General features: G+C 35.0%; 1 protein-coding gene across 4 annotated transcripts in view; it reads right to left on the bottom strand.

Moving 5' to 3' along the window:
• Positions 1-25,149, bottom strand: part of LOC106883578 (GATOR complex protein Iml1) — a 137,056-nt gene that overhangs the window by 27,683 nt on the left and 84,224 nt on the right. For all 4 annotated transcript variants that reach the window (XM_089359606.1, XM_052971322.2, XM_052971325.2 and 1 more), the window contains 7 exons: positions 11,592-11,736; positions 10,550-10,643; positions 9,019-9,126; positions 7,396-7,481; positions 5,221-5,395; positions 3,030-3,103; positions 859-988 (listed from right to left, as the gene is read on the bottom strand). In XM_089359606.1, the coding sequence (XP_089215732.1) occupies positions 859-988; positions 3,030-3,103; positions 5,221-5,395; positions 7,396-7,481; positions 9,019-9,126; positions 10,550-10,643; positions 11,592-11,736 (812 nt within the window). The remainder of the gene's footprint in view (positions 1-858; positions 989-3,029; positions 3,104-5,220; positions 5,396-7,395; positions 7,482-9,018; positions 9,127-10,549; positions 10,644-11,591; positions 11,737-25,149) is intronic.

A 25,149-nucleotide genomic window follows, 5' to 3' on the forward strand; every position in this document is an offset into this window, starting at 1 on the left:
TAACACTATATGTCCTGTTTCAAATTTTGGCACAAGGCCAGCAATTTTGGGGAAGGGGGATAATCAATTACATCAACCCCAGTGCTCAACTGGTACTTAATTTATTAATCGCAAAAGGAAGAAAGGCAAAGTCAACCTAGGTGGAATTTGAACTCAGAATATAAAGTCAGACAAAATGCCATTACCATTTTGCCTAGTATGCTAACAACTCTGCCAGCTCACTACCTTATATGCCCTGTGATATTGCCATGTACCAATACAACTAACAGTATCCCATGATACTGTCAAGACTGCTATGATAATCTCCCTAGCATCAATACTGCTATGATAATCTCCCTAGTATCAATACCAATATGATAATATCTTGTGATATTATTATATGTCAACACTACCACGATAATGTCTTGTGATATTATCACATATCAATATGATTATTATAGAAGCACTATTAATATCAAAAGGCAACCTTGATATCCAACTTAATGTAGATATTAAGATTACTTTTTAGCATTAATACTGATTTTGTCACTAATAATTATTTCTTAATAAACCTGCTGGCCAGAGGACTATCAAGCTCCAATGTCTTCTTGGGCTGGTGTCCAAGGCTAGATCCCTTTTTAATGCAAACCACTGTATAAAGTGTATTGGGAGCTTCTTTTTTTTTTTCATGGAATTGGTACTAATGAGGTTGTGAAGTAACTCACAAAACTAAGTAAAAAGATCCCACAATTAACTAGGGGTCTAGTAGAGAATTGTAAATTTGGAACAAGAACAATACATTTTATTTCCTACTTGTAGGCAGCATATCACTGAAGTTTTAAAGTTTCATTAGTTAAAAAAGTGACATAAGGAACAAACCTTAGTATTTCTCCGATTATGCTGAGTTCGTTTGATTTTATTCAGTGATTCAGCAAAGCGAATGAATCCGTTAATATATATCAGGAAATTAATTGGGACATCTTCATATATGTCACATTTGGGTTCAGAACTACAATAAAAAAGATGGAGGAAAAGGTAAAAATTCAAGAAACAGAGTTGATCAGACCAAAAAGGAAAAAAGATTTTGCAATTGGAAGGCAAGGCTTAGAAATTGAACTGAATATGAAAATCACATATAATTAAAAAAATTTTAATTACCATAAAATGATTGTTTAGCTATTTTTCTCAAATTTCTACAAAAAGTAACAAATTTGAAGTATGTTTCTTTTCACCACCACCAACATATTTCTCTCACACTCTCTCTTTCTTTCTTTCTGTCCTTCTCTTGCTCTCTTTTTCTGTCCCTCTCTCTCTCCCTCTCTAACATTTTTCTTTACTCTCTACCTCTCTATATGGATCAGTGTTGTTTAGCTTTCAATCATGATTGAATTAACTTACAAATGACCAAAGATGTTTAGACATCGTATTTCTAGGACAACATTGCCCAATAGGTCTTCATTTTTTAAGGTGATTTGATGGAGATCTGGTTGCTATTTTTAGCTAGTAGAGTAGCTACATAGAGGTTCCCTTGCTCACTTCTTCAACTCAAGTATTTTTAATAGTAGAAGAGTTAAAGTCAAGATTAGTACTGTTCAGATATCAATTTGTTTTCTCCCATATACATATGATCATTTTGACATTTATTTCTCATCAAAAAATCTTTGTAGAGTTTAAATTTTAGATTTAAATATAAACCATTAAGGATACATGTGTCTTATTCTCAACAATATAAGGAGACAACAGGTTTGGTTCATTGGAGTGTCCAAAGAAGAAACCTTGAGTGACAACTGGGAAACTGAAAGAAGCCAAGGAAAACAAAAAGAGAAGATACTCAATAACTTTACCGGCTGATTTCAGAAATATCAGCCTAATATGGTGCTAAATCAAAGTGTGACAGGAAGGCAAGGAGATCCATGATCAGTGATGCCTGTAGGCCAGTGCTCTGCAACCAGTATGTTGTGGAACACTGGTGTGCCATGAGACGATGCTAGGTGTGTAACAGTGTAACCTGAATATAATTTTTTCCTTACTATATTTTTAGTTCAGGTGTGCTGCCAAATTTTGAAAAAAAATATAAGTGTACCACAAGTAAAAAAAAGGTTGCAGAGCACTGCTGTAAGCACAGGATAGAAAGGGAGAGCTACACAAGTCAGTGAAATACTCAACCACTTGTATACTCATCCTATGAACAGGTAAAGCAGTCCATTGAACAACACAGCAAGTCCATAAGAGATGTTCTCTCAGGACAAATACAGCAATGACTAACTTAATCAGGTGTGCATACATTAAGTATGATGAATAGATGGCTATTTAACCTTTTAACATTCAGATTATTCTGTTAAATGTAATGCTTATTTATTCGCATTGTTCTAAACTGATCATGCTCTATCTCACAGCTTTGAGATTTCAATGTGATTGTTTATTCCTAAAATGACATTGTAGGGTAGATGTGAGAAGTCAGACCTGGCCAGTTAGATGATAAAACAGGCAAAATATTTTGGCCGGATATGGCTAGTTTACATGTTAAAGGGTAAAATACCAATAGTCAAACATGTCTTTCATGAAAGACTGGAAATGAACAACATTGCTTGTATAATGGTGATGCTTGTTTAAAATCATCGCATGATGTCAAGGCAAGGGAACACAGAAACACACACACACACACACACACAATGGACTTCTTTCAGTTTCCATCTACCAAATCCACTCATAAGACTGGCCAACCCATGGTTATAGCAGAAGACATTTGCCCAGGGTGCTGACCACATAGTTGGAAAGCAAGTTTCTTAACCAAACAGCCATGCCTGTGCCTACAAATGGCATAAAAAAAAGGATGAGACATTTATGATATAAAATATGTTATATTACAGAAATAATTCAATATCTATTCCAAATATACACAATTTTCCACAGATAAGATTATTGCACTTTTGACTCAGAATTCTAGCTTATGAAAAGGAATTAAAAACTAGACTAAAAAAACTATTTTACACCTTGGAAAAAGCAACTTAACATGCAAATTCGTAGTTTTGATTTGAAGAAATACATACCCAGCTTCAGATAATTTTTTGGTGATATTGCTGTATGGCAAGAGGAAAAACCGGCTGCGCCAGTATTTTAAAATCTGAAAGTAACCAAGATGAACATTGGATATGCAATGAATTCATTTTATTTTGTTGCCACAAGAAGAAGTATTTATGTGTATCATCATCATCATCATCATTATTTAATGCCCACTTTCTATGCTGGCATGGGTTAGAGGTTTGACTGGAACTGGCAAGCCTGAGAACTGCACCAAGTTCCAGTCTGGTTTGGCATGGTTTCTACAGCTGGATGCCCTTCCTAATACCATGTCTTTTCTCTTTTCAAGCTTATCCTTTTTTTTTTTACTTGTTTCAGTCATTGGATTGTGGCCATAAAGAGTTTAGTTGAATAAATTGATCCCAGTACTTTTATCTTTTTTCTAAACTCTGACCCCTATTCTATTGAATTCTTTTATCAAACCACTAGGTTACAAAGATGTAAAAACACCAACAAAAAGACACACAGGTGTGGCTGTGTGGTAACAAGATTGCTTCTCAACTACGTGGTTCCGGGTTCAGTCCCACTGCGTGGTACCTTGGGCAAGTGTTTTCTACTATAGCCTCGGGCTGATCAAAGCCTTGTGAGAAGATTTGGTAGACAGAAACTGAAGTTCCTCGTGTGTATATATATATATATATATATATATATATATATATATATGTATGTATGTATGTATGCATATATATTTATGTGTGTATGTCTTTTGGTGTTTCTGTTTGTTCCCCCCCACCATCGCTTGACAACTGATGTTGGTGTGTTTATGTCCCCGAAACTTAGCGGTTCGGCAAAAGAGGCCGATAGAATAAGTACTAGGCTTACAAAGAATAAGTCCTGGGGAGCGATTTCTTCAACTAAAGGCAGTGCTCCAGCATGGCCGCAGTCAAATGACTGAAATGTGTGAAAAAAAGAGTAAAGAAAAAAGAGTATATACATATATGTATAAGCGGCAGGATTCCACACAGTTTCTATCTACAATATTGACTCACAAGACATAAGTCAGCCCAAGGGTATAGTAGAAGACACTTGCCAAAGGTGCTGCACAGTGGGACTGACCCCAAAAGCTGTAAAGCAAGCTTCTTAATCACACAGCCATGCCTACATCTACATACACACTGATTTAAAAATTTTCTGATGTTTTTTGGTTTCTTGTCTGAAATCTCTGAGATTTCCACAGATAATGATTAGGTGAAATTCAGAAGAAGAAAAAAAAAAAAAAAAAAAAATAATAATAATAATAATAATAATAATAATAATAATAATCATTTCTATTAAAGGCACAAGGCCTGAAATTTGGAGGAGGGCATTAGTCAATTAAATCGACCCCAATACTCAACTGGTATTTATTCTACTGGTCCTGAAAAGATGAAAGGCAAAATCGATCCCGGCGAAATTTGAACTCAGAATGAAATACCACTAAGCATTTTCCCAGGTATGCTAACGAGTCTGCCAGCTTGCCACCTTTGATAATAATAATGGCTTCAAATTTTGCCACAACGGCAGCAATTTTGGGGGGAGGGGATGGATCGATTACATCGACCCCCAGTGTTCAGCCGGTACTTATTTTCTCGACCCTGAAAGGATGAGAGGTAAAATCAACCTCAGCAAAATTTAAACCCAGAACGTAAAGACGGACAAAATACCAGTGTGCCTTTTCTCTGACATGGTAATGATACTGCCAGCTCCCTGCCTTTAATAATAATAATAATAATAATAATAATAATAATAATAATAATAGTGGTGGTGGTGGTGGTGGTAGCAGCAGCAGCAGTAGCAGTAGTAGTAGTAGTAGTAGTAGTAGAGTTACAATTCCCTGAGGATGCCAGAAATATGTCCCAATTGGCCTCCCATACTTACTGGCTTTTCTTTTTTTTTTTTTTTTTGTCATCTCAAATGTATTTCTAGTTTAGATATTTAACACTCCATGCATTATATATGTAAATACCCACTGACCCATGATATAATCAACATTGTTAATAAAGGAATAGATAAAGTCAGTCTGACTTAAAAAAAAAAGACAACCTGCATCAAATTTAATAGAGGGGAAACTATACTGATACTCGTGTGTGTGTGTGTGTGTTTGCATGTTTTTTTGTGTGTGTGCATGTGCATGTACAAATAAATATGTCATACAATTACAAAAGGCTGTGTAAACTGTACCTTGGTTAGTGGGTAATCTCCCTCCCCCTGAGTACAAATAAAGTGATCTAAATAATTCCAGTTATAGTTTTCCAGCTTTTCATTGGTAAATTCAGTCTCAGACAGACTGTAATGGTCGGAATCAGGAGCTTGAAATCTATATCGGTATTTGTAGTGCATCAGACGATATGGATGCCTGCCAAATAGAAATTTTAAATGAAATAATTATTCAATTACCATTTGAAAAATCAAACTATAGATGTTTTTTTTTTTTTATTAATCAGTCATTATTTTCTAATAATGTATCAATAGAGTTTAACTATTTCACACAATGATTATAGTAAGAATATGGTTAGTCCACCTTACTCCATAGGGCACACAGGGTCAGTTTTCCACTTTCTCTAGCGAATATATTCCCCACCTAGATGGGACTCCAATCTGTCACATGATTACTCACTTTTACAAACTGAGTGGACTGGAGCAACGTGAAATGAAGTATTTTGCTCAAGAACGCAACGCACCAACAGGTCTGGGAATCATAACTACAATCTTACGACCATGAGTCCAACACCCTAACCACTAAGCCATGCACCTCCATTTATAGTAAGAATATAGCAATATAATGTTTGTTGTTTTTCTCTAGTTCCAAAATAACTCAGATGGAATAGATATATGATTGAAGGCATTCCAACTATGACCATCCAAGTCCCTCTTGAACATTGCATATTTTGGACAACATTATCCTATGTGTTCTTACCTGTCCAAAATGATAGTGTAATTTCAGAAAAATCTAACTGCTATTTCTAGCAGGTTCAGTAACCACATTGAGACTTCTTTATTTGCTTCAAGCAACTGTAAGTGCTCTCTTATCGATTTGGCATAATGTTCGTTGTTATTTTGATTGCTGTTTAGCTTCAGGTCAGCTTTGATCAAGCAGATTGATGACCAAAAGTATTCCAGGCAAGAACATCCAGCCTTTTATTCAGTTAAAGTCCTACATTATTCACGTAACTTATGACACCTTCCATTTTTTAAGATGGTAGGGTATACTTAATGGACATTTGGTTGTTATTTTTAGTAGAGCCAGTGATCTCACAGAGGCTTCCCCATTATCAATTCAATGGCTATTATAGATATTCAGAAATACAATCATTTATTCAATCATTACTGTGTTTTACAATGCTAGCATGGCTTAGACAGGATTTTTATGGCCGTAAGTTCCTCCTGCTGCCAACCCTTATTTGTTTTCCATGTAAGGGATCATTTTTATTTCAAAGGAATTCAAAAGTATAGAGCTAACAGAAAATGCCAAGAAACAGCACTGGTTGCAACCCAATCACAGACAGTGGAATTATTGTCAGTAGACATAGTTCAGTGAAGCGTGAAAATATTCACACACATACACATCATTATCATTTAATGCTTGTCTTCCATGCTGGCATGGTTGGATAGATTGACAGGCTCCAGCAAGCCAGAGGATCGCTTACAAACTCCAGGGTTTGGTTAGGCATGTTTTCTATGTCCTTCCTAATGCCAACCACTTTACAGACTGCACTGGATGCTTTTTTGTGCCACCAGCGCTTGTAAGGTCGCCAGGTAACTTGCAAGATAAAAAAGTCATTTTTTCAGCAAAAAAGTCAGTTTAGTAGGAGAAGGAGGTGATTTCATGTCAGGTGCTTTAAGTTAAATATGATAGAGAGACAAAAATAGGTGTCTTGCTGCTAAATATATGGCTAGGCTTCTTTTAATTTCCATCAACCAAATTTAATCACAAGGCAGTGATTGGCCAGGGGCTAGAATAGAAATTTGCCCAAAGAGCTGCACAGTGGGACTGACTTAAACTGAAACCATGTGGTCACGAAGGAAACTTCTTAGGTCCTTAGCTATGTTTATTTTAACCATATAGAAATCACCATCATTTAACATCTCTTTTTCTATGCTGGCATGAATTGGATGGTTTGAAAGAAACTGACAAGCCAGAAAGCTGCACTGAGTTCTAATATCTGTTTTAGTTTGGCTTCTACAGTTAAATACCCTTCCTAATGCCAAACTCTTTATAGTGTACTGGGTGCATTTTTTTGTGGTACCAGCACTGGTGAGGTCACCAAGTACTCACAAGACAGGACAAGTCTCAACTGAGTGGAGCATAGAATTGAGGGATGTGAGAGTATGATAGAAATAACAAAATAAAATTACCGTGGCATGTATCTAGTGACTATAACAGTTTTATCCACACGAGTCATCTTATGATAAACTCGGCCAATACTTAAATAACAGATTTCCTGCAAGAAACAAAAAAAATTTTAAGTTTAAAGAATCAGTTTAACAGACAACTATTTCCAACTAGGTTTCATAGCTTTAGCATTTAAACCAGCCATATCTGGCTCTAATATTCTACCTGTTTTACACTCAAATCAACCAGATCCCATCTCTCACACCTACCCTATTAAGGCATTCTAAAAAATATACGATCATATCATCAAAATCTTAAAGCTACGAGATAATACATGATTAATTCAAAACAATGAGTACAAATAAGTATTACATTTGATAGAATAATGTGAATGCTAAAGGGTTAAAAGTGAAAAGTCTGCAATGGGAATATTTCAAAAGACAGATAACGTTTAACCCTTTAGTATTCAGATTATTCTGTCAAATTTAATGTTTATTTATTCAAATTGTTTTGAATTAATCATGCATTATTCTCATAGCTTTGAGATTTTGATGATGTGATTGTATATTTTTAGAATGACATTTTAGGGTTGGTGTGAGAGTCTTGATCTGGCCAGTTTGAACATAAAACAGGTAGAATATTTTGGCCTGATATGACTGGTTTAAATACTAAAGGTTTAAAACAATCAAAATCAAAGTCAAAACCACTGAGAAAAGTCAGTTTTAGGATTTATGAAACACTCACTGAGCTATTAACATCACAGTATCCATAGTACAAACTTCAGATTTTTTCTTTCTTTTTTTTATTCAGTCATTAACAAATAGCAGGTTTTATGAAAGAAATTATGAGTACACATATAGATATCAGGTCATTAAGAATGAAATGACCCATTTTGAACTGAAAGTTTATTCTACTTTATCTTAACAAAAAGCAATGCAGTTAATCAAAGTATGCACTTAAATTATCTACACAATTTTGACATTTTATCGGTAGCTTATTTATGCTAGCAGTGAAGAATTCTGGAGAGCAAGAGGTGATGAAAGTCCATCAGATATGTAGATATAGATATAGATATATGATATAAATATTTGCAAAAGTTCTTTGAGCAATGCAGGTGAAGAATTAAGCAAAATATGCAAGGTGAATCCAAGGAATGAAAACTGTGAGAAAAGATATTGTATTACCTTATATAGGTTGTTTGATGATTTTATAATATTTGGGCACAGGGCGATGGGGAGATTCTTCTTTTCAGATAGAAAAAATTTTAAAAATTAGAGTTCTGAGAATTGTGTGGTTATTGGCAGGACATTTTAATGTGTTGTCACAAAAAGCATTACCTGAATTAGTTTGTGCAGTAACTATTACAAGAATAATTAAACAACCTGTGTAAGACCATACAATATCTTCTTTGTTTTCATTCACTGATATCACCTTACATATTTCACTTACTTCCTCATATGTACTGCTGAAAGGATATTTGCATACAATAGTTCCAAAAACCATCAAATTCAAATCTTATCACATAAGAATCACAAGAAGAATTGTGTTCAAGAAACAAAAAAAAGTCGTTACTACATACAGCTAAGTTATTTTGTTAAAAAAAAAAAACAATTGATCATAATTTTAGTTATTCTTAAATAACTTACAGAATCTTCATTTTTATTATGAAGTGATTTATAAAATCCAGCTCCTCGATGTCTGGTGATGGATAAGGAATCAGATAGGTTCTTTGGCAAAACAATCAGTTGGAAACCCTAAATGAGATTATGAAAAGAATATATACATCACATTAATAACTTCATAGTCATACGTATCATGCAATCAGAATAATAAATGCATAAATATTATGTCTTTAGCAGATCTAGCTGGATCCTACCAAGATGAAAAAATAAACATGGTGGTGGTGGTGGTGGCGGCGGCAGCAGCGATGGTGGTGGTGGCAGTGGTGGTGGTGGCAGTGGTGGTGGTGGCAATGGTAGCAATGAGGCCCAGGCATAGCCATGAGATTTCAGCAGCTTGTCTTAAGATCACATGGCTCTGGGTCCAATCTCACTGTGTAGGACTTTGGACAGATGTCTTTTAACATAACTTTGGGTCTACCAAAGTCTTGTGAGAGAAATGTGGTAGAATGGAAACTATGTAGAAGTCAATCAGATGGAATGTACATGTGTTTGAATAGGGGACTCAATCCATCACCAAATTTACCACCACCACTTGACCCTGGAGTGCCTTTAATGAGTTCACTCAGTTGCAATCATTATGATCAATGACAATAGTGGACATGATGCTGGTGATGATAATGATGATGATACTGAAACCCAGATCCATGAGAGCATGGATTAGCTGGTTCTATAACAAATGGTGTGAATTTGTAATAAACAATTTAAATGGCGGTGCCCCAGCATATCCATAGCTCATGAGCTGAAACTGGTTCAATTCAATTCAACCTCATTTGAGAAAGAACCGTACCAAACTGATGTAATCAGAAACATGTGTCTTGGTGAGGTTTGGACTTACAACTATTCACTTAGTTATCTACCAGCTTTGCCATTCAACTGCTCCATCTCTTAATTGCAGCAAGTATATAAAGATTTTGTTATTTTGAATATTCCAGCTTATCAAGTAATTAATTTGATCATCATGTGGAAAAAGTATTGAAAATTTGATAAAAACATGTGGAAGCCATGTCACTGAAGTCCATATTAAACATCACAAATCATCTTGCTTCCATTATCCATCTTTACAAAGTGACAGACCCCCTTATAAACACTGTAAATATTAAATCAATGGAAAAGGTTTTATTTTATTTTATTTACTTCTCCACCATCACCATTATGTGAAAGTACATGGCTTAGTGGTTAGAGCATTGAGTTTAGAATTGTGAAGTTGTGAGTTCAATTCCTAGACTAGGCCGTGTGTCATGTTTTTGAACAAGACACATTATTTCACATTGATCCAGTTCACTCACTTGTAGAAGTGAGTTGCAATGTCACTGGTGCCAAGCTCTATCATTTTTTGCCTTTCCCTTAGACAATACTGATGGCTTGGGGAGGAGAGACTGGTATGCATAGGCAACTGCTGGTCTTCCACAAAGCAACCTTACCTTGATTATGCTTCAGAGGGGAACTCTCAAGGTGCAATCGCACCACCACAACCACTATAGTAGAAACACTTAACCTGTGATAATCTTTGTGATATCAGCTCCCTGAACAATTGCTCTGTGTCCATTGGAGGCTTTCGGTAGCATTTCTCATCTGGGTTGCTTGGTAGACTGTTGATAAAATGCATAAAATTTAATTAAGTAAACAAAAGAGTATTCTCTGAGTAGAACTGAATCTAAATTGATGTTTGCAAAAATGTTAACATTTTTAATATGTTAAAGAATTAGAAAGTAGAATGTTCTATACAAAATTATGATAAAAACATTTTATATGAAAACTAGTGAATTAAAATGAAAAATATTCTTGAGAGAACATAGAAAATCATTTTACTAGAAGACTTAAATGATAACAGTAATTGTTCATTTGCCAAAGAACCTATCCTTTAAAAGGAAACACAGCTCTCTCTTGACAAAATATATAAGTATTGTTATACTTATTATACTAGGGGGTGGGGTTTTTCTTTTTTCCAATTAAACACATCCACTATTTATTCTATCTTCGCTTTAGTTTTTATTTGTATTATCTTTAGTTCACACATTTGTCTCACATTCAATGACCTCATCAATGACTCTCCCTCCCATGTGTCTCCTCTTGTCCTGCTTATTCCATTTTGTCCTCCTGTGGTATGTATCTCTATCAGCACATACATTTACATGTGTGTGTGTGTGTGTGTGTGTGTGTGTGTGTGTGTGTGTGTGTCCTATGTACATGTATGTATATTACACTGTTTGTACTTGCCTTTATTTTTTTCCCTCTTCTCTTTCTCCTTCTGTCTTTAGTATGTGTATGTATGTCTCATGTGCATCAGAATTATCTTCTTAAATTTACACATCTAGTAAGTTAAATTGTACTTCTTGATGTCCTCTATGCAATTTGGGAAAATAAGCTTCTAGTTTTAGGGTTTTTTTTACTACCTCTAAATTTCAGAAGGTAAATCTGTAAACATATCTTTGTAGTTATAGGTCAACTCATGTATGTCATGCTAGATATGAGAATTAATAAACTAGTAATCTTTATATTATCGCAAATCTTTATCTGAAAAACTTTGTGAAACTTACTTTGTCCAGTATTCACTGTTCACAATTTCAGGCAAAATGATGTAATGATAAACTACAAAATCAGCATTCAAACTACGCAGATCTGGGAAAAAGTCTGTTGTAATTGGTAAAGATGCTGGAATTGTTAGAGACTTCCAATCAACACCTGTAAAAATGAAATAAATAAGAACACAAACAATATTATTTACATTGCACAAGGGTACTAATATTGTATAAGGTTATTAGTTTGCTGACACCAATGACCAACTACAAATATCAGTAAATCAATGCAAAATACATGAAGAACACATTTAACAGCAAATAGCAAGAAAAACAAAAGCTGCCAGTAAATAAGTTAATACCAACAATTTGATGCCTTAGTGAAATTTTGTAAAATAAAGCAATAAGTTGATTTTGTGCTTAGTTCCAAATATTACTCAATAGACTCAATAATCTGTTGTTTTCACAAGAGAAGATTTGAAGCTTCATTTTAAAGTGAATAGATATTTACCAAACTATCAATGAAGAACGACTACAAAAAACTACTCAGATTCTCCTTTCTTTTATCTGTGATATTAAAGTATGAACTTTCAGAATATCTACTTATCTATGAAGAACTACTATAAACTCTCACATTCCTGAATTTCCTATTCTTCTGCTTAATTTATATGTATCTTTTACACTCATTTCTGTATATCCATTTTATAAATGCTTCAATGCCATTAACAACTGCCTGTCAATATTTTATTTTATTGTGCTTTCATTAACCCAACTGGAATATTGCCTATAGCTAACTCTTGTCAACCTATATTCTGTTTCCTTTCATCCAATGCTGGATTTAAAGTTTCTGGCCCATTCTGAGTATTAACTGTCAGCATCTATCATGCTTTGTCTGACATATTTGCACCCATTATATATATATATATATATATATATATACGCACATACATTTTTATGTTTTAAGTTCTATTACATGTGTGTGTCTGTGTGTGTGTGTGTGTGTGTGTGTGTGTGTGTGTGTGTGTGTGTGAGAGAGAGAGAGAGAGAGAGAGGGGGGGAGAGAAAGAGAGAGAGGGAGAGAAAGAGAGAGAAAGAGAGATGTTTATTGCTTCTAACTATGAACTAAAGATTAGCTAGAAAATGGCAAAACTTCTTTGGCACTAGTTTTATTTCATTGCATAACTGCAAACAGTAGAAGTCATGAGACAATGACAGTGGTAATCACAATTGTAGAGTATAATATTTAGATTAATCCCTTTCAATTGAAAGCTGAAGGACTACCAAGTTAGATGTTACTTTAAATCTTTCTAAAGAGAGGACGGTGTCAATAAAATAAGTACTCTCAACACAGCGTTCCAATCAGAAAACTATATTCTGCCCTTTGCTGAAAGAATATGCTCACAGATTAGATATAGAGGCATACACTCAGTATTCAAATCATAGTTGAGCTAGTCAACCACTCACTATACAGACTCAGACAATCACTGTACAAACCAATGAGAGAATTTCTACATATCCATTTGATCTTCTAGAAATAATAGTTAAATCCCCCTCAAATTACACTTAGGTCTTAGGTGCATTATGTCTTTTGGAAATTATAAAGACTGAATGATCAGGCTTAAAATATCTTTGATTATAGGTCTGCTTCATAAGATCTGCTTGATAACATGGGGTCAAATGACAACAACAGACACTGGTAATGTACAGACTGCCACTCTTAATGCACAGAAAACTGTTGTAAAAGTCTAAAGAACCACCATCGATGCTCAACCAACTGATCAATGCTCAGTCCCCCACTGACAATGCTCAGACAACCACTGTCAATGCTTAGATACTCTTTGTAAATACTCAAACAACCACTGTCAATGCTCAGACAACCACTCAATACTCAGACATTATCCACTGTCAATGCTCAGACAGCCATTGTATCCACTGTACATGCACAGACAACCTGTATACATATTCAGACAATTATTGTAAATGTCTAGACAACTACTATCAATGTTGAAACAATGACATTTAAATGTTCAGACAAACTGTAAACATGAATGCATATATAAACAAAAAAAAAAAATCCTCAAAATTAATTTTCATTACGTTTTCCAAAAAGAACAGAAATTCTTAGTCATAGAAATTTAACATAAAATAAATATTCAACAAACAAAAACCAAACTGAACACATTAAAACTGTAAGTTAGGCAACATTAATAACAACTACATATACATATATATATAGATACATATACACACATGTATGAGAATGGCGGGCAAGAGACAACATTGAGCATGAGTGCATTCATTCTTCTTAATATTCAAATAGCAGAATAACATTTTTTTAAATTGCTTTAAGCAGTTTGAGAGATAAATAATACTGTTTAATAAAGAAGGTGACATTAGTTAAGGATATTAAGTTAGGAGTTACTATTGATCATAATTGTTATGTTTATAAGAAAGACAAAGAGAAGTTATATTAAGAGATATGATGAAAAAATTAAGACGTTGCCTTCAAAAAAGGTGAGATAGAAAAGAAGTTTTCAGTGAAGTGGCAGATCTAAAAGATTTAACCCTTTAGCATTTAAATAGACCATATTTGGCCCAAATTTTCTACCTATTTTATGCCTAAACCAGTTAGATTTGGCTTCTCACATCTACTCTACACTGTCTTTCTAAAAATAAACAATCACATCAATGAAATCTCAAAGTTACAAAATAATTCATGATTAATTCAAGCCAATGTGAATAAAACAGCTTACATTTGACAGAATAATCTGAATGCTAAAGGGTTAAGAAATAACTGTAACTATTGCATGAGAATACAAATAATAGATTTCTTTACTGCATTTGTTTAAGTAAATATATATCTATATAAACACACACACACACACACACACACACACACACACACACACACACACACACACACACACACACACATATATATATAGAATAAGTTGGAGTCAACAAGAAGGAGTACAGTTGGACATTTATTTGTAATCACTACAATTGTTTCCAAACAACATAGTTCTCCAGGCTTGCAGGTATTTGGTTATGTAACTGTTTCCCTGCATTATGATAACTAGTTGTGTTTCTTCAGGCAATATATAAACATTGTCTCCTGAGGAATATATATATCACTTTAGGAAAAACAACTAGATCTCATGATGCAGGGAAACAGTTACATAACCAAATACCTGCAAGCCTGGAGAATTACATTGCACGGAAACAACCGTAGTGATTACAAACAAATAGTCAACTGTATCCCTCCTTGTTGACTCCAATTTATTTAATTATCTATTCACATACTACAAAATCCCCAATGCAAATCTGGCAGTAGGTATAATACTACTACTGGATAGTACCAGATGAAATCTGAAGGCGAACAAGTTTTAGACTGTACTCTATTACGTTCTTAACAGAATATAACATAACAATATATATATATATATATATATATATATATATATATATATATATATATACATAAATATCTCACACAGAGATTTAATATAGCTTATTTCTCCCTTTTCTCCTTTTTCGAAATCAACAACGGTTCATTGCTGCAAAAAGCATATAGTATTTTGCGAGTAGGGTGAGTTTTCATCACCTTAGGATTTGATTGGTAAAGGATAGTCACATGACTGGTCTTAGAAATTTTTGTAGGTTCCCTGCGATTGACTGAACATGTCCAAACAATCAATGCTCTGTCAAGTATTTGGAGTGAATGAACACATGATTAAGTTTAGAACTTTTGTACATTTATTTATATAAATATCCATATATATATATATATATATATATATATATATATATATCATCATCATCATCATCATCATCGTTTAACGTCCGCTTTCCATGCTAGCATGGGTTGGACGATTTGACTGAGGACTGGTGAACACCAGGCTCCAGTCTGATTTGGCAGAGTTTCTACAGCTGGATGCCCTTCCTAACGCCAACCACTCAGAGAGTGTAGTGGGTGCTTTTACGTGTCACCCGCACGAAAACGGCCACGCTCGAAATGGTGTCTTTTATGTGCCACCCGCACAAGCCAGTCCAGGGGCACTGGCAACGATCTCACTCGAAAATCCTACGGGAGCCAGTCAGGCGGTACTGGCAACGGCCACGCTCAAAATGGTGCATCTCATGTGCCACCCGCACAAGAGCCAGTTCAGGGGCACTGGCAACGATCTTACTTGGCTTGCCGGGTCTTCTCACGCACAGCCCATTTCCAAAGGTCTCGGTCCGTAGTCATCGCCTCGGTGAGGCCCAATGTACGAAGGTCTTGCCTCACCACCTCAGCCCAGGTCTTCCTGGGCCTACCTCTTCCACGGGTTCCCTCAACTGTTAGGGTGTGGCACTTTTTCACGCAGCTATCCTCCTCCATTCTCACCACATGTCCATACCAGCGCAATCGTCTCTCTTGCACGCCACAACTGATGCTTCTAATGTTCAGCTTTTCTCTCAAGATACTTACACTCTGACGGGTATTCACATTGACATTACACATCCAACGGAGCATACTGGCTTCATTCCTTGCGAGCTTACGTATGTCCTCAGCAGTTACAGCCCATGTTTCACTGCCATGTAGCATGGTTGTTCGTACGCATGCGTCATACAGTCTGCCTTTTACTCTGAGTGAGAGTCCCTTTGTCGCCAGCAGGGGTAAGAGCTCTCTAAACTTTGCCCAGGCTATTCTTATTCTAGCAGCTACACTTTCAGCGCACCCACCCCCACTACTAACTTGGTCGCCCAGATAGCGGAAGCTATCGACTACCTCTAGTTTTTCACCCTGGAATGAGATAGAAGTTGTTTCCTGTTTGTTTGCAGTCTTTATTGCACCTGAACATCTGCCACAAACAAAAACTAACTTGCTAGTTAACCTGCCTTAACCTGCCTTTATATATATATATATATATATTGATATATACATAAATATATATATACATTGATATATACATAAATATATATATATATTGATATATACATAAATATATATATATATTGATATATACATAAATATATATATATATATATATATACATAAATATATATATATATATATATATATATATATATATATATATATATATATATATTGATATATACATAAATATATATATATTGATATTTATTTATTTATGCGTTCCAGCCAAGTGGGTGTGGTCATACTGGAGCACCACCGTGACTTTCCGCCTTTATGCTGCGCTATATATATATATATATATATATATATATATATATATATATATATATATATATGTATATATATTATATACATAAATACATATATATATTGATATATACATAAATATATATATATATATATATATATATATACATATATATATATATACATATATATATATATATTATATACATAAATATATATATATATGTATATATCAATATATGAATATGTGTATATATATATATATACATATATATATATATATATATATATATATATATATATATATACATAAATATATATATCCATAAATATATACATATATATACATAAATATAAATATATACATATATATACATAAATATATACATATATATATACATAAATATATACATATATATACATAAATATATACATATATATACATAAATATATACATATATATACATAAATATATACATATATATACATAAATATATACATATATATATACATAAATATATACATAAATATATATATATATATATATATACATAAATATATATATATATATATATACACATAAATATATATACATAATATATATATATATATATATATATATATACATAATATATATATATATATATATATATATATATATATATACATAAATATATATGCATAAATATATATACATAAATATATACACATAAATATATACATATAAATATATACATATATATATATACATATATATATATACATATATATATACATATATATATACATATATATATACATATATATATACATATATATATATATCCATATATATATATACATATATATATATACAGATATATATATACAGATATATATATACAGATATATATATACATATATATATATACATATATATATATACATATATATATATACATATATATATATACATATATATATACATATATATATATACATATATATATATACATATATATATATACATATATATATATACATATATATATATACATATATATATATACATATATATATATATACATATATATATATATACATATATATATATATATACATATATATATATATATATACATATATATATATATATATATATATATATATATATATATATATATATATATATATATATATATATATATATATACACACACATAAATATAGATATATATATATATATATATGGAATATATGAGAATTTATTATTAATCACGAGAGCTGTTTCGACACATCTAGCATTGTGTTCATTTCTCATTTTTACCATCTGTTATTTTATTTAATGGCTGTGCTTCGCCAGTAAGCTACCAGGTGCAAACCATTCGTTTTAGTATCCATTATATGAATAAATATATAAATATATATATATATGGCATTTGAGTTTCATATGGTGGCTTGTTCAAGCAGTTAACACAGATTTTGCCAAAAAGTTTGACTCTACACTTAGTATTGAGTCCTCTAATCAGTAAATGTTCCATTGTTATGCTTAAAACTTGCTTTAAAATAATAACCTCAGATTAATGTAAGTGTGTGTACAAGTGTATATGAACATAAGATTGTTGGCATGTTGTGTGTGTGTGTGTTTGTGGTTATGTGTCTTTTGCTGAAATATATCAACAAAGATCATCATTGAGAAAAAACAAAGTGTTTTCAAATAAAACTCTCCAAGAGGGTATTTGTTCTTCCACTTTCGATAGTCCCTAATCACTTGCATTATCAAGTGACAAGAGATTATATATATGCAATGAACTAATGATTTACCCACTGGAAACCTGTAATCAATTATACTTTTGTTCATAAATTACTTGATACAAAATTTTTAAAAAATAAAAAGTAAACAAAAGCAGAAAAGATATAAGATGTGCAACAATTGTAGAGGAAGGTGTCAAGTATGATCGAATGAACAGCAATGCAAAGTCAAGAGACAGTTGGGGCAGTGCAAGAAAAAAATAAAGAGAATAGCAAACACATCAATTGGTTTGTTGACTGGTATGAGTGTATTGGTGCAGACATGTTATTATAAGTGGATGTGGATAATACATGCTGATTACAGAAATTATAAGAGTTAGAAAGAAGTAAATGATTCAGTAGACCTAAGATGAAACACGCATAACAAACCGAAGATAAGGAGATGAACCCTAGACTGAGATTTCACATATGGAAAGATGTAGAATCCAGGTCAACATAGAAAAGTATTTACTGTGATTAGTAATGATAATCAAGATCTTCATTTTTTTTTTTTCCTTTCATCTTTGAATAAAGACAAAAGACACTGCCTATGACCTTTTATAAGCGCTTTCGGACTTGTGAGAAGGAGAAGAGAGAGAGATGTATCCTTAAACAGGAAGTCTGGCCTAAATACTTGCAAAAGAGTGAAGTTTACAAAAGGGAGCGAAGGACCAAGTGATTAAAAAACAGAAAAATAATTCATGAACTTTTGTATTTTCTAACCTAGTGAAGTTGGCTTATTCTTCTGCTTCTTCTCATATCCATAGAAATATCAGTCTTTGTATTACAATTAAAAAAATCTAACAGGTGGATTGAATTCTAATTATAAATGTAGGACATATGTCTAACCATGTTATATTGTAGTTGAAAATTATAATCCAGTTCAGTTATAGTTGTTATATTCCTTTTACATTGTATACTTCTTTTTTATAGAACAAGTCAATGAGGAGGCATCAGCATGAACACTCTACCAACCAGAAACAACAGTCATATCCACGGTACTGACTTACAAAAACATTTAATATACTTTAAAGTATATCATGGTTGCATAATGAAATACTGCATCCCTACAAGTCATTAATATCCACATCCACACAACATAAATTAGTGAAGAATGTACCCCCATCCACCCCAGCAAGGACTAGTCTTTATTAGTGGCTTTGGACTTCAGGCTAGAAGGATGCTAAGAAGCAGGTCAATCTGGAAAAGAAGGATTTGGAAGCTTAAGGATCCTTTATGTGGTCAGAGATTTAGGGACACCCTAACTGAGAAATTTGACGAGAAGGAGAAACTACAGACCTGTGTCGTAGAGAGCAACTGGGGGACAGCTTACTGAGTACCACAGACCAAATCTACAGCTGATGCAAAGTCCCAACCAAACCTCGGGTGATGTGGTGGTGGAATGATGCTGTACACAAGGTCATTAGAGCAAAAAAACAGGACTGGAAGAGTGGTGGTAGCAGGGAACTATATCACGTAGCTAGGAGAGAGGCTAGAAGACAGGTGTAGATAGCCAGGGGAGAAGCAGAAAGGAGGAAGTTTGCCAATGTTCTGCATTATAAGGATCAGAGGCTTGAAGTGTTTCAATCTGCTAGACAGTGTATCAGAGAAAGTCATGATGTGGTAAGGGAGAAATGTTTGCATAGATGATGGCTCACTTGCAGTTAGTGATTCTGCAAAGAAGGAGGCTTGCAAGTGCCACTATGAAAGGCTGCTGAATGTGGACCCAACAAATGCTAGCTATTTGAATCAACAGTAACTTAGTAGATAAAACAATTAAGGATATAAAGACAGGGAAAGCGTCCAGCCCACCATGCTTAAAATCGTTGGCGGAGTGGGATATAACCTGGTCACCCATATAGTCAATCAAGTTGTCCACAAGGGGGTCATACCCAATGACTGACATTATAGTCAACTGCTACAAAGGCAAAGGTGATGCCCTAGACAGAAATGATTACAGGGGTGTCAAATAGCTGGACCAGATGTTGAAAGTTGCAGAAAGGATCATAGATGAAATGCAGTTTGGATTTGTGCCAGGGATAAGCACCATCATAGCTGTCTTTCTGGTGAGACAATGGAAGGAGAAATACCTGGCCAGAAATAAACCCCTGTCTCTGGCTTTTGTTGACATAGAGAAAGCTTTTGAAAGGGTCCCCTGCTCTCTTATTTGGTGAGCAATGTGGAAGCTAGGGATAGATGAGAGGTTAGTGAGAGTTGTGCAAACCATGTACAGGGATGCTGTTAGTAAGGTGAGAGTCGCCAATGAGTATAGGAAGAAGTTTAGTGTACAAGTAGGAGTTCACCAAGTGTCGATTCTTATCCCCAACTCCAAACTACAACTAAGGAATTTAAGACTGGATGCCCCTGGGAGCTTCTCTATGCTGATGACCTGGTTCTTATTGCTGAATCAGTACCAGAACTAGAGAAGAAATTTCAGGTATGGAAGCAAGGTCTGGAATTAAAGGGCCTTAGAATTAACGTAGCAAAGACCAAAGTATTGATTAGTAGGAAAACAGACAAATCACAAGCACTTTCAGGGAGATGGCCCTACTTGATACATGTCAGGAAAAACTCCATAAGGTGTACCCAGTGCAAGCTGTGGGCACGTAAGAGGTATCACTGGATGACAAATGGAGAAAGTAGTCTTTACATGTGACAGATGTACAGGTACATTACACATCAGGAATGTAAAAAAAAAATAGACTTCCTCTTATGCCAGGGGGGATCCCTAGAAGTAGTAGACAGTTTCCATTACTTAGGTGACCAAGTTAGTAGTGGGGGTGGTCATTCCGAAATCATAGCTGCTAGAATAAGAATAGGCTGGGTGAAGTCCAGAGAGCTACTATATCTGTTAGTAACAAAGGGCCTTTCCCTCAGAGTGAAAGGCAGAGTGTATGATGCCTATGTACAGACAACTATGCTACATGGCAGTGAGACATGGGCTGTGACTATTGAGGATATGTGAGGACTAGAAATAAGTGAGGCCAGTATGCTTCACTAGATGGGTAATGTCAGTGTGCATATACAATAGAGCGTGATTTGAGAGAAAAAGTGGGTATATGTAGCATCAGATGTAGTGTGCTAGAGAGAAGACGGCGCTGGTATGAATGAGGATAGTTGCATCAAGAGGTGCTGATCTCAAATTGTAGAGGGAACATATGGAAGAGGTAGACCCAGGAAGACATGGGATGAAGTGGTGAGAAAGGATCTACAAACGTTGGGACTCACAGAGAGGATGACAAGGGACTGAAACTCCTGGCAGTTTGCTGTACTTAAAAAGACATGCCAAGTTAAGTAAAATGTGGTTGCCCTTGCATCCAGGCTTACTCCTTGAGACCCTCTCCAGCTGAGCTTCCCTAATCTTGTGGGCTTGTAAGTGCTGGTGCCACATAAAAAGCACCCATGCCAGTGCTGCGTAAATACACTCTGTAAAGTGGTTGGTGTTAGGAAAGGCATCCAGCGATAGAAACCATACCAAAACAGACATGGAGCCTGAACAACCCTTTAGCTGGCCAGCTTCTGCCAAACTGTCCAACCCATGCCAGCATGGAAATGGATGTTAAATGATGATGATCATCATCATCATCGTCGTCTTCAAAAAATGAGACATTGGAATTATGTTCATTTAGAATACACTATGTGAGAAAGGAAGAGAGCTTGACTATGGCTTCGACACCTTTAATCATTGGTCTTTTGGAACAGAGTTGACTGAAAGCTGAATAATAGCAACTTTTAAAGAACGCTTCTAAATAACAAAAGAAAACAATACAGAAGTGTAACAACCACAAGTGTATATAAACAAACTTTTAATAAGAAATATGGTTAGAGAATTAAAAGAAAGAGTAGAGCAGCAAACACATTCATATTTATCTCTCTTACCAAAAGATTCAAAATAATATTAACCAATGGCTAGTATTGCTTTCTCTTCAATAATTGCTTCTATTTTTTTTATTATTAGTTGGCTTTTAATGCTTTCTATATTAAATATGTTAACACTAACATGATAATTTTATTTTTATCATTAAGCAGATGCTAGAGCATTTTATTCTCTGAATATATTTTACCACAATTACTGTACACTGTAGTACATTTACTTAGTGATTCTTTCCTCATTACAAGCTTGGGAAGTAGGCATAAAATAATTCTTTCTACTAGAGGCACAAAACTTGGAATTTTGTGGAAAGGGGCTGGTTAATTACATTGACCCCTTTGCTCAACCGGTACTTCTTTTATCAACCCTGAAAGGTCAGCCTTGAAAGGATGAAAGCAAAGTTGACCACAACTAAATTTGAAACCAGGACATTAACTACAATGTTGGTAGTAGTAATGATGGTGGTGGTGATGATGATGATGAAATTCCTAGCCAAAGATAAACCTCTGTACTTGGCTTTCATTGACATGGAGAAAGCCTTTGACAGGGTCTCCCAATCCCTTATCCGATGGTCAATGTGGAAACTAGGGATAGATGAGTGGTTAGTGAGAATTGTACAAGCCATGTACAGGGGTGCTGTCAGTAAGGTGAGAGTTGGCAACGAGCATAGTGAAGAATTCCAGGTAAAAGTAGGGGTTCACCAAGAATCAGTCCTCAGCCCCCTCTTGTTCATCATAGTCCTGCAGGCAATAACAGAGGAATTCAAAACACGCTGTCCCAGGAGCTCTTCTATGCTGATGACCTTGCTCTAATAGTTGAGTCACTACCAGAACTAGAGAAGTTTCAGGTGTGGAAGCAAGGTCTAGAATCGAAGAGCCTTAAGAGTCAATATAGCAAAAACCAAAGTCTTAGTAAGTAGGAAGGCAGACGAATCACAAATCCCTTCTGGTAGATGGCCCTGCTCAATCTGCAGAAAAGGCATAGCTAGAAACTCCATAAGATGTACCTGGTGTAAGCTATGGACATATAAGAGGGGCAGCATTATCAAAGGAAGGTTAACTGGGAAGATAGTTTTGTGTGTGGCAGATGCACAGGGACAATAAACACCAAAGATGTACAGAAAACAGATTCCATCACATGCCGGGGGAAAAACTAGAAGTAGTTGATAGCTTGTTACCCAACTGACCAAGTCAGTAGTGGGGGTGGATGCTCTGAGAGCATAGCTGCTAGAATAAGAATAGCCTGGGCAAAATTCAAAGAGCCCGTATCTCTGCTGGTAACAAAGGGCCTCTTGCTCAGAGTGAAAGGTAGACTGTATGATGCCTGCATGTTACACGGCAGTGAAACATGGGCTGTAACTGCTGAGGAAATGCACAGGCTTGAAAGAAATGGAGCTAGTATGCTCCATTGGATGTGTAACGTCAGAGTACATACATGACAGAGTAAGCACCCTGAGAGAAAAATTGGACATAAGAAACATCAGATGTGATGTTCAAGAGAGACAACTGTGCTGGTATGGTCATGTGTTGCGTATGGATGAGGATAGCTGTGTGAAGAAGTGTCGCACCCTAACAGTGGAGGGAACCTATGGAAGAGGTAGACCCAAGAATATCTGGGATGAGGTGGTGAAGCACAACCTTCGAATATTGGGCCTCACAGACAAGTGGCCGAAGCCTTTGGAGATATGCTGTGCTTGAGAAGACCCAGCCAGCCAAATGAGATCATGTCATGTCCATGGCCGATGTCAGTGTTGCATAACTGGCCCGTTTAAAAGTACCCTACAATCGTCGGGCAATATGCTATGCATGAGAAGACCTGTTGAGTCAAGTGAAATTGTGGTCATGGCCAATGCCAGTGCCACCTGCCTGGCACCCGTGCTGGTGGCACGTAAAAGGCATCATTCAAGTGTCGCCAATGCCACTGCCACCTGACTGGCTCCTGTGCTGGTGGTACATAAAAAGCACCACCCAAGCATGGTTGATGCCAGTGCTGCCTGGCTGGGTCCCTTGCCGGTGGCACGCAAAAAAGCACCACTCAAGCATGGTCGATGCCAGTGCCACCTGACTGACTCCTGTGCCAGTGGCACATCAAAAGTACCCACTACACTATCAGAGTGGTTGGCATTAGGAAGGGCATCCAGCTATAGAAACCTTGCCAGAACAGATTGGAGCCTGGTGCAGCCTCCTGACTTGCCAGTTGTCAGTCAAACCGACCAACCCATACCAGAACGGAAAGCAGACGTTAAAAGATGATGATATCTATCTGCTACAAAAATTGAACTTATCAATTAATTAGTAATTGGACTAAGTGATAATTAAATTTAAAAGAAAGACTGTAAATTATAGATTATTACAAAACCTATTCCAACTATTCTTCACTACTACCGCAACCACTACAAAAAAAAAACAAAAGGAATTACTGTAACTGAATAGCATTTAAAAAAAAGATTTTTAAATACACACACACACACACACACACACACACACACACACACACACATATATATATATATATATATCCTCCCACCAGGGGCTGTGTGGTTAATCTGCTAGTCTACTGACCTCATGATTGAGTTCAAACATTGCTGGCAGTTATAGTGTTGTAATTATTGCAATCTGAAGAAAGGTACATAATTTTGCCTCAGTCTACCTAGCTGATAAGAGACTCCACTTCCACTTCAAAGTAAAGTATGTAACAATAAAAATAAATAATAAACTATGTGCTGCAATAACATGAAGGTGTTCACAAAAACAAGGCACAATACCATCCTT

This window comes from Octopus bimaculoides, chromosome 1 (genome assembly GCF_046866305.1).
Source record: "Octopus bimaculoides isolate indiv1 chromosome 1, ASM4686630v1, whole genome shotgun sequence".
NCBI classification, from domain to species: domain Eukaryota; kingdom Metazoa; phylum Mollusca; class Cephalopoda; order Octopoda; family Octopodidae; genus Octopus; species Octopus bimaculoides.